The 12134-nt window shown below is 37.6% G+C and overlaps 1 protein-coding gene across 1 annotated transcript in view; it reads left to right on the top strand.

Annotated features, from left to right (window-relative positions):
* Positions 1–328: 328 nt before the first annotated feature.
* LOC127530115 (dentin sialophosphoprotein-like) overlaps positions 329–12134 on the top strand; it is a 28711-nt gene continuing 16905 nt past the window's right edge. Inside the window, exons 1-3 of the mRNA XM_051936136.1 lie at positions 329–425; positions 6967–7005; positions 10844–10885. Coding sequence (XP_051792096.1) covers positions 329–425; positions 6967–7005; positions 10844–10885 — 178 coding nt within the window. The remainder of the gene's footprint in view (positions 426–6966; positions 7006–10843; positions 10886–12134) is intronic.

Genomic DNA, 12134 nt, shown 5'->3' with positions numbered 1-12134 from the left:
AACCAGCTACATTTTTATGGAATTCCTAAGGAAATCTTCACTGTTTGGTTTTTAACATTTTCTTTAGGGTTTTAAGGCATAAGGGTAGCCATTATTAAGTGTACACCACACACAATTTGATCTAGACATTAATATGGAAATTAAGCAGACATTTCTCTGAAATTAGTTGTCACTGAATTGTTAATATTATTTCATGAACATTATACAATATAGGAAGCAGAAGGTGCTACTTTCACAAAATAAGGTCATTTAGAAAGCTCGGTTACATATGAGAAATTCTATTATTAAGTTCTCCAAGCCTGTAGACAGCAGTGCATTTTAGCTTTAGATGGGTACTGGACAGGACAGCCTGGTCCTCACAGTGCACCTCTATGATGAGGGTTTTATCAATGACTTTATGTGTGATTCCAGAAGTTTTAATACAGGTAGGTCATAAGTTTAAAGGCCTTGTTTCCCCATGCTTCAGTGAGCTCAGAGTTGGGGAGACATCAAGACCGGTGGCAAAAGGGAGGAGAAAGTTTAAGACGGTGGATGGTGTTAATGTGGAAAGTAAACAACAGGAAATGTTAAAATAAGATGGTACTTAGGAGCCATTGTTGTTTATATTGGCCTAGAGGGTCGAGGTGTCTATAATTTTACCCTTGTGTACGCTTGTGCTACTTCAAGCTGTTGGATATTTTTGTTTTTAATAAAGCTCTTCACTTTGGTAGTTTGAATGCTTATAACTGTGTCTTATAGTTCATGATCTGAAGCTGAAGGAGAAATTAATAAAGAATAGGTTTTGAATTAAAAGGGATAGAAGACATCATAGAAGTGTTTTTTATAACCATAACAACACAAGAATTCTTCTGACATACAGCAATCCTTTGAGATATGGAAGTCAAGCACTCATGCCTAGGAATATACCAGTAAACCCCCGATTCTCTAAAGAATTGCAAATGCAAGAATGGCAATTACTTTCTGTTCCCTCCAATCTTTGAAGGGATGTAAGATCATGGAGGGTGGGAGCGTCCTGGGAAGGTTTTCATTTAATGAAATAAATCTATTTGTAGTAAAGCTGTTTCTTTTTGGAGCCATGACTCGTTTGGTTCTGGTGTTTCAGAAGCGCGTCGTAGGCGGCTTCGTTCATTGTTTTTATCCATGCAGTCTCGTTTTTGTTTTTCTATGGGTTTGTTGTTAGCTAGAAGTCGTTTGCTGTTTTAGGAATCATAATTGAACCTCTGACCGCAGGCACTGTGGAGTAGCTGACAGCTGGCACTGTCAGTAGTCACCACTACCTCAAGTTTAAATACATACACATATATAGATAGACGCCGCATTCACTGTGTTTCCCAGTAGACACGATATGTCAGCCTTATTGCGAGTGGCAAAAGTGCTATTTAAAATAATACAGGTAGATGTGGACACCGGGTTTTCTGATGAAAAAACAATAACGTTTAAAACAGTATCGTTTACATACAACAGATTTTGGCGAATCATTTAAATGCAATTATTTATATCCATTTATACACTAATAATGGCAATTATTAAAAAATAATAATTATAATTATTATTAACCATTCCTCCCATATAAGTAACATTTCAGGGACTGCCTTCTTCTATCTTTGAAACATTTCCAGACTTTGTCTTGTTCTTACGCAACACAGTACTGAAGTATTGTTTAATGCCCGAGTCACGTCATGTATAGATTACTGTAATGGTATTCTATCCGGCATCCCACAAAAACTTATCAATCGCTTAGAACTTCTTCAAAATTCTGCTGCCAGGATAATATCCTGCTGTTGTAAATCCACTGAACATATTACACCTATTCTCTCTCAACTTCACTGGCTCCCAGTTAACTACAGAATACAATACTAAATACCGCTCTTAACATTTAAAGCTCTCCACAACCTCACTGATCTCCTCCAGACTTACACTCCTCTCGCTCACTCAGATCTTGTACTTTGAGAGTATTCAGTCTGGTAATATGGTGCAGCCTTAGTTTGTGGAAGACAGACACAACTAAAGACATGAGCATAAAATGATGGTTGTCAATTTCAAACTGTGTTTCCTCAATGTGCTCCTTGAGAAAAAACATCATCAAGTTTGAGACATGTTAACAGCTAACAACAATCTAAATAGTGACTAAATACGTTTAGCCAAAACGTTGTTTGGAGGCTCACTTGAGCACATAAATGCATAGCTTTGCTAGCTTAGCCTGGCTTAGCTAAAGTAAAGATTATAAAACGGGATTTTCTAACGGCCAAATATAACCAAAACAATTGTTCAGCGTTACCCCCGGGATCTGGTTTGGAGCGTACAGCGGTTTGTACAATCCCAAGCAGCACATTATTCATTACTTCACTCCACAGCAGTGCCACTCACAATATGGCGGCGACGTTGACGTACGATTCTGCTAATCATGAGGCGTCTAGTTATTCTATGTCAATGTTTAAATATGTCACCATGGCAACTTGTTGGTGTACATGCTTTACGTCAAGTTTAGTTTACAGGTTGTGTTGTGTTGTTTGGGTGCCACTTACTGACTTTGGGAAGCCGCTGGGTTTGACTGTTGGGCACTGTGCGAGTGCGCATTTGGCATGGGTTGCGTCTGGCATCCGTGCATATATACAACCTTCGTAAACATTACTAAATGAAGGTTTTATATGTGGTGGAGTGCGCGTTCGGGCGGCGGTTGTATTGCGACCTGAAGTTTAGTTTACAGGTTGTGTTGTGTTGTTTGGGCACTACCTACTAAGTCTGGGAAGCCGCTGGGTTTGACTCTGGGGCGCTGAGTCGCAGTGCGCGTGTGCTTCGATGCGTCCTGCGTCCGTCATCCTGTGTCCTTGCATATATACAACTGTCATTTAGTAATATAGATAATGGCCTGCCCCTTTAATATACTGCACCATCTGTCAAGCCCAGCTAGTTTAGTGATCATTCTCAAAAATGTGTGATACTCAAAGCTGCTAAAGCTCTATTTGGAAAGGATTACCTTTGCACCGTGAGGTGAGATAAAATATTTTTTAGTAGAGGACCTCTGTAATTCTTAAGCCCTATTTGAACAAGATTAGTTTTACACCAGACATTGGGGTAAACTCAGTGCTTGAAGTGGACTGGAATGCATTGGTACTCCATACCAGCTGCCAGCGTTTCCCCATTCTTGCCTTATGAATACTGGTAGAAATGTATGTGCCTCAGGGTATACCATCAGTCTGGACTGCATTAGGATACCTTATTTATAGCACCAATGTTTCGATATAAACTGTGCCGATCAGCCTGCCTTCAGACAACTGAGAGGATACCTGTGATGATGCGGGTTCACTCCATGCTCCCATCTTGCCTCTGGGAGCCCTTGAACCCGACACCGTCGGTAATGTCACCGATGGACTAGGCAGTGAGGCACAACAAAGCAAGGGGATGGTTCAAAAAGTGCTTTTATTTAAAATCAACAAACAAAACATTTTCCAAATAAACAGTGCAGTGCTCCACAGTTCCAATAAATAATTCATAAAAACAAGTGAAAGGGTGAAGGTTAAAAACACACTAGCAAAATTCTTTTAAAAACAACGAGGTTAAAACAATGGCTGGAAGCTGTCCTTTTAAAATCAGCCCGGTGCCTTTCTACTGGTGACTCCCCTGCTTCTCCCATCCAGGCTATGCACCAGGGGAGCCACCCTACCTGCAGCTGACTTTCATTCTACCTTCTGCTGCTGGTCTGTTTGCCTCGCCGATCCCTGGCTCCGGTAGGCTTCACCAGACCGTGACTTGGGCTCCCCAGCGACCAGGGCGCTCACGCTGGGGCTTTCACGTCCCAAGTCCCGACTCCCGCTGCCTTCCGTGGCCTTATGCGGTGAGCCATCCTCCTTCCGGTCACTCCTGCTCTTCACAAAATGCTCAGCGGGAGCAACCACAATCGACTGCTCCTTGGGTGCCGGCCAAACACCCAGGCTCACTGCTTAGCTGTCCATGAGCCTGCGCTCGCTCATCCTTGCTCTCTTGCACCGGCTTTCCTCTAGCTGCTTCCAGCGTTCTTCTCCCTTAACCTCCCGTTCTCTCCTCTCTTTTCTCCTTCCTTTTTCTCCTCCATACCTGCCTCGCGCTTTTATTTATTATGGGGATGTGGATCAGATGTGGCAATTAGTAGCTCCTGGCATCAATTACGGATGCGGACGACTCCTCACCTGTGCACTTAAGCGAGGACTGCCCACATCACAAATTCATCTGGGAACTGATCCGCCACACTACCACGCCCCCTCTCTAAGCTGCGAGTGCGACAACTATTTATTTATAAAGTGGCCTTTTTGACTTGAGCTGTGGACCCAATACACCACAATACCTCATCCCTCCGTTATTCAGTCCACACAACTAGGCTAATTCAGGTACTGGGTAAAGTAATTATTACCAAAGGAACTCTGTAATTTTAGTCCTGCCAAAACGCTCAAATGACAGTTTCACTGACATCTCGATTTGTATGGGACTAGATTAACCTGGAGTTAGTTTTAGAGAAGGCATAAGGCTCCATAATCTTTACTGAGATGCGAACATGCAGTCCACAAAAAAGTTACTGACATGAGTGATACAGATGGGACTAAACTTACAGAGGACCCCTTTACTGGTGTAAAACTATATCCATCCATATAGGGCTTAATTGTTTTATTTTTTATATATGAATATTTCAGTGTAGATTTTTCAATCATAATGTATTTGATTGGTTTGATTTTGAGTTGTTAAGAATCTCTTACACAATATGAGATGCTCTTTATCAAATAAAAAATTCATAGTTAGGTTCTTTACTTTCAATACTGAAATTAAAATGCAAAGAGTGCATAGATTTTTTTTCTGTTTCTGGCATATAAATAAGTCATTTCAAATTTTATTCCTTAATGGATAATGAAGAAGACAACAACTCATCAAAACTATATTCAAAGGGTAAATGAATGTACTTTAAAAAGCAGATAAGAATTCAGTTCAAAGCAAGATGACAACAAAAGCAAAATGAGATCACTCAAACAGATAATAAAGCATAGAGAAGCCAACATTAGGCATTGCTTTCAAAAGTAAACATGTACCGATGATAGGAGTAGATTCAAAATTAGTGGCAATAAATGTCACTGTACTGTCAGCATTACGACAATAGGTACTGTAACCTGAGTAATTAATAAATACAAGCTTAGCTGATCTAAATTGCAAGAAATAAATGTGGAATTTCAGGAATGATTGTAATGGTAATTGATAAATTCTTACATGGAAACTGCAAAGCTTAAGGAGTACTTGCCAAGCGTTTTATGATGGGATTTTGGAATGATGAGAAGATTGGTATCAGAGGATCTCATGGCGTCTGGTTTTTGATCTTCAGCAAGAAAACGTATGTAGCCTATTGTATTTTAAAAGCAGAGCAGCAGGATTTTGAAGATGACTCCATACTGGACAGGAATCTAGTGCAGCGAAGTCAGATGAAGATTGATCTGTTCACAGTATAGATGTATTCAGCGGCAGAACTCCTTAATAATTCAAGCTGGAAGGCCAATGCAAAGAAATGCATTACTGCAGCCAGGAGATAATACAGGTGTGAAGGTATATTTCCGTGTCATCAGGGCAGAATAAGGACCAAACCTCGGGATGTTTGATAAAAAGAGGTGTTTCACAGCAGCTGAGATGTGACAATGAAAGTCTTCTTTTATTCTTTTGATTTTTTCTAACAAGTTGAGCCCTTGATGTAAATTACTTAATCCATTCCAAGCTCCCCAGACTGTGGAAGGGATGGAGGGCTTCTAAACTCTGACCTTTCTTGCTTCTTGGTAAATCCTGATATTACTTCCAGACAGCTTTCCATAAGGAACTCCTCTTAATGGATCTAAGTGTTGCTGGACATTCAGGTTTAGATAATATATCACAGACAGTTTATGGTGAGTCACAGATTGGTTGTCTAGGTGGTCAACAACCATAGTGTAGTGTGGTTTATTAATGCCACTTACAAACTTACAGGGTCTCTCAAAACTTTAGCAAATTTTCCTCAGAACAATGAATGAACTTAACATTTTGATCGTATAACCCTTCTACATTAATCCAATGAATGTGAGTAAGGGAATATGTGTGAAATTTGTTTTGTACTTTGGTGAAAGATGATTCCTGTCGTCCTTAAGCAGCAGTAGTATTAATATTGGCACATGCACAGAGGATGGTGAAATTCTTCTTTGCTTGTCTGCTCAGCATAGAACACATAACTACTCTTTGGTGCCATAATAAGCAAGAATGGATTAAAATGAAGAACTTGATTTTATTTAATAGAAAACAAATCTGTTCATAGTAGCTGTTCTGAGGAAGACAGAAGTTTTGAGATAAGGTAGTTATGCAGTTACACTTACTAATGATGGCACTGGAGAATGGTGACCTATTGCTTGTTAATTAGCACGTTCAAGTTAGAATTTCACTTTAGTCTATACATACAGTATAACAATAAGAATGCTATGAGCCTATGAAAGTGTTAATGAATGTGACTCCCAAGATGGGGGGGGGGAGAATTAAGATAATTTTATAGGATCGGATTGCCCTACAACAAGCAGTTCAGTATTTTTTACCTAATTTGTAAGAATTTAGCAGACACATGTAAACATGGCAGTCTGTGGTCAAGGTTTAGACCATCAGCATACAAGTTTAACATGGGGTTTTGTTGGTGAATAAAGCCTCCATTTCTTAAATGTACCCACACATTATGGTAATGTTATACCTCCAATTAGCCAAACAGTACAGTATGTGACTAATTTGTGAGAGGAATATGAAAACACAGCTTTTCATAATTTGTTCCTAAATTCCTATCTCTTCTGCTTACCTATTTCTATATTTGCAATTGTGGTCTTGATTGATCTTGCATATAATCAAATATCTTTCCTCTTCACTACTAAAATATTTTGTTTACTGTAGATAAATCATTTTGCTTTTGAAATATTAAATAATTTACTTTTTATTTCTATTTTTTAACAGACACAGAAGAAGATGACTCGTCAAAATCAGAATCAAACGGTACATTTATTGACATTTTTGATCAGCTTAGTGTCAGGGGAGCGTTCTTGAAAATTAATAATAAAGGAAAAAAATTAATCAATGTTGAAGACAAGACTAATAATATCTAAAAGATTCTTCTTCCTCTTCTTCATCTTTTCCCACTTGTATGAGAGTCAATGTGCTTAATCAACCTTCACCATATAGTGTGGTCCTGCACCTCCTCCTCAGTCTGACCCTTTTCCTTCAGATCTTCCTTTTCTTTATCCATCCACCTCCACTTTGGCCTCTCTCACTTTCTCTTCCACTGTACTTCCATTCCCATCACTCCTTTCCCCACATATTCGTTGTCTGTCATCACATGTCCATACCACTTCAACCTAATTTCTTGTACTTTGTTAGATATCTCTCACTTTTGTTGTTCCCCTGATTGTCTCATTTTTTATATTGTCATTTTTGCAATCCCTACGGCCATCTAAACTTTCACATTTCTGCCACACCCAACATCTCCTGTGCTCCCTTTACTTAGCTCCATATATCATTGCTGGTCCTGCCACTGTCTTAGCTTTGACCATCCTATCCTTCATCATAAATTTTCAATCATACAGTGCTCCTGATGTCTTCTTCAAATTGTTCCATCTGCACTGCACTCCATGATTTATCTATTCATCTAATATTCCATCTTGGGCTACCACTGATTCTAGATAATTAAATTTATCTTTTCAATAGCTCTACTTTCAGTCTAACTTCTGAATCCTGATCATCACTAAACCTCACATATTTTGTTTCTCTCTATTTATCTTCAGTCCTTTACCTTCCGAAGCCTTTCTCCATTCTTCTAACTTCCTCTCCAATTCCTGTTTTCTTGGTGCTGCATAACACAATGTCATCAGCAAAAAGCATGCACCAGGGGGAATTGATTTTTATCTTATGATTCAACAAATTCATAACCAAATCAAAGAGGTAAGGACTTAAAGGAGATGCCTGGTGCAGACCTACTTTTAATGGTATCTTGTTTGTTACCACAACACTGCTTTCAACCTGAGTCCTCATTTGCTCATACAGATTCTGGACAATCCTCACATACTTCTCTGCTACTCCTTTCTCTACCATGCACCTCAAGACCTCTTTATATGGCACTCTATCATAAGCCTTCTCTATATCAATTTACTCCATATGCAAACCTTTCTGTTTTTTCTCAATGCTTCTTTATGAGCAGTCTCAATGCAAGGGCTCCATTAGTTGTTTTTCTCTCTGGCACAAAAACAGACTGCTCTTCCCCTATGGTGGTTACTTCCCTAAGCCTTCCCTCTACAACCCTTTCCCAAATTTTCATTGTGTGTGATATCAACTTTCTTCCTCTATAGTTTCCACAATCCTGAATATCACCTTTCTCCTTATAAATGAGTATAATCTCACTGTTCCTCCATTGCTCTGGTATTTTAACAGCATGCAGCATACTATTCAGGGAAAGGCAAAAAAAGTACACTGTATATATTGTATAAATATACAATATGGAGTACTTGTACCTTTTTATAGAAATCTATTTTTTTTGCCAAAGACCACATGGTCCCTCAAAATTGAGTTTAATTGTCTGCAAACTTTATTTCAAAGATAAAATGATACTTTTGCTCTACAAGAGACTTTTTGAAAGCAGTCAACTATTAGAATTAGAATTATTAGAATTACTGTATACTAGAATTTATATGGTATGTAGTTGATAGCTTTCAGAGTACAGAGCTATTTATGCAGAGTACAGAGCTTTTTAAATATCTAGTGTTACATTAACTCTGATAGTGTTTAAATGAATCCTTAAACATGTACTGTATATTTGGGTGTATTGTTTTCATATGTACACATTCAGTTGTAAATTTAACACTGGTCACTTTACTGTGTGTATTCCACATGTCACATGTGCATACTTTACCTCAAAGATAAAATGATACTTTTACTCTACAAGAGACTTTTTGAAAGTAGTCAGCTATTAGAATTAGAATTGTTAGAATTATATTAGAATTTAAATGGTACAGTATGTAGTTGATAGCTTTCAGAGTACAGAGCTATTTATACAGAGTACAGAGCTGTGTAAATATCTAGTGTTATATTAACTCTGATAGTGTTTAAATGAACCCTTAAACATGTACTGTATATTTGGGTGTATTGTTTTCCTATGTGCACATTCAGTTGTAACACTGGTCACTTTACTGTGTGTATTCCACATGTCACATGCAATAACTAAAAGAGCTTCTCTAGCTTCTACTCCATTTCTAATACGTTTACACTTCACTGAAGTATAAAACACTTTCACACATTTATGAAAAAGTATTGCTCACCACCTGACAAATTTGACACTGTGATCACATGGGCATACAGCTGTCTCTTGGGTGCTTTTGGGCCCTCATATCCAGCTGTAACCGTGGTCATTTTCAGGTCTTCCTCAGTGAAATACATTTTTGGTTTGACTTGCTATCATCTGTGCTTTGTTTTTCATTATAAGTTCCTGCATAAAGGAGTTCCTCTATAAACACTGTCATGATGATTATCTCAAATATCAACAGAGTTACAATCTGAGTATTTCATGATGCCCCCTCAACCTCCCTCTCCAACATTCATATTTCTCTAGACATCAGTATCACTGCAGGTATTAACCATTTACCTGCTCCTTACTTTCATGGTGATGGCACCCTGATTAACACCTCCTGCAAATTTACAAACATAGACTGAATTTAAATTAGTCTTTAAAACAGGAACTGAACAAAAAAGTATTTTGCATAGTCACCTGGATGTACATACATAGTGGACCTACAGTACATAGGTTCTTATATGATGTGCTGTATGCAGCGAAGTTGGGGTGGTGCACATGAAAGCTGTATCACAAGCTAGGAGTGTCAGATCTGTAGCAAACTAATGGAGATCGTCTTTAGTTGAGTGGTAGAACTGACATCTTTTCATCCCAATGTCTTGGGTATGCATCTGACCTCTAATATCTTATGGAGAATGACTAAAGAAAGAGTGAGAGCATCATTCTGAGTGAAGCTCTCGCTGGTTACACTGGCCTAATATATATATAACTTTATTTAGAGAGAACTTTATTTGTCCCCAAGAGGAAACATGGCATTTTACAGAAATTCTTTGAGTAAACAAATAGATACATAAATATATATACACACACACTATAGTCTGAACACACATCTTAATGCCTAAAAAGGAAGAAAATTTGAAAGAAAGAAAACTTGGCAATCCCAGTCACAGTGAGGCATTTTATAGGTGTATTGCTGTTGGTATAAAGGAGCCCCTGTGACGTTTCCTGACACACTTCTGCTGAATAATTTGTTGGCTGAAAGTCCTCAGTGTTAGTGTGTCAGAGAGAAGAAGTGTAACATTCCATTTTGTTTTAATTGTTTGCTTTGCTACTACCTCCAGGGGGTCTAGACTGTGCTCCATAACTGAGCCTGTCATTTCAATTAGGTTAGTAATTTGGTGGGTCTCTCTTGAGGCAAAGTTACCAGCCTAGCACACTACAGCATTGCAAATTGCACTGGCCATAACAGAGTTGTAGAAGATTTTCAGGCTGTTGTTGCCCATGTTAAAGGAGTGCAGTTTCTCTTTGTTACAAGGCCAGTCCAACCTATCATTGATGTGGACCCCCAAGTAACTGAAGGAGTTTACTACCTCTCAATCCACTCCCTGAATAGTGACCAAACATAGAGGCTTGTTAGTTATTGTATATTGTATTAAACCTGTATTATTTTTCACTGCAGTAATTCCTTCAGTTTTGTCAATCGTATGCATCACATGTTACTGATTTATTTTATTATTTGAAATATATAATGTACAATATTTTTATGTTCATTAACAGATACTGAAGAGCATGATGACTCATCCAAATCAGAATCACAAGGTAAAATAAACTCCATTGGTTAACTTATTAATCCAGTTTTTAGAAATTGTATGGAAAAAGTGGATTTGTGGCGACTGTTAGAAGTGAATATTTTTCATAAAAGGAAAAGTAACAACACCTGTCTCATTCAGCTGTGAGTATCTGAGGGGTGTTGGTAAGATGACTTTGTTCTACAGCAAGGGTATCCCCTCCTCATTTAAGGTAATCAGCAAATTTAAATAACAAAGTATCCTTTTCCATTTTCAAAAAGCACTCATGAATCCAAAGATTGCTGTCAAACCTATCTAATGAACTACCTTTAACTCTGATTAAGGACTGCAAGAGAAGTGCTAGTATTGAATGCGGGACTTCCAGATATGTCTTTGTAAAATGGACAAATAAAAAGTCACATATAATAAACATTGACTGATTTAATTAAATATTAATATTAGTATAGTATTTTTACTCGTGTCAACTTTTCTTTCATTGTCTGTTATTAGATGTTAACCCTGTCAGTCAGAATTTGTAGAAAACTAAGAAAGACAAGACTGTACTAGAGGAACTGAAAGCTGTAGGAACTGCAGTTTTCTAATTCAAATCATGTAATAGCTGAATGATTTTTGTTATTATATTTATTTTAATGACACATTTTGTTAATATGGAACCATAAGATAAATTAACTAAATGCCTACCTTATGTAATTGTTCAGCAAATCAGAACTTTAAAGTAACACATACTAATATAAGACAAATCAATACATTAGAAAGTCAAACAAAAACAGCAGAATATTTTACCTTTTGTACACTGATTATTTTATATTTTGAATTCAGATATGAAAAAATGTGCCTTTTTTATAGAATCTGAAAGTAATGAGAGCAGTCTTGAGAGTAATAATGGTTAAGTTTTCAGTGATCTTTAATTGATAATATTTAAAACATGTATACTTTTATTATAGTTGAATTTATATTTTTATTGATTTTTTTTTATTTTACACCATGGCTCAGTGTTTAACCTTTCTATTATTTTCTCTTATTACAGAAAACAACTAAATATTACACTTTGTTTACTAATCTGAGCGTTGTACGTAATGCTTTATATAGTAATCTGAATGTACATACTGGACATACATAGCTTCTCAGATCAAGGAAGTCACGTCACAAGCTAGGAGAGCCAGATCTGTAGCTGGCTAGAACTGACAGCTTTTATTTCAATATCCTGGGTTGGCATACCACCCCTGCCATCTCAGGGAGATCTGATGATAATGTTCTTT

This window comes from Erpetoichthys calabaricus, chromosome 13 (assembly GCF_900747795.2).
Source record: "Erpetoichthys calabaricus chromosome 13, fErpCal1.3, whole genome shotgun sequence".
NCBI lineage: Eukaryota > Metazoa > Chordata > Cladistia > Polypteriformes > Polypteridae > Erpetoichthys > Erpetoichthys calabaricus.
This window is presented reverse-complemented; position numbering and strand designations above follow the sequence as displayed.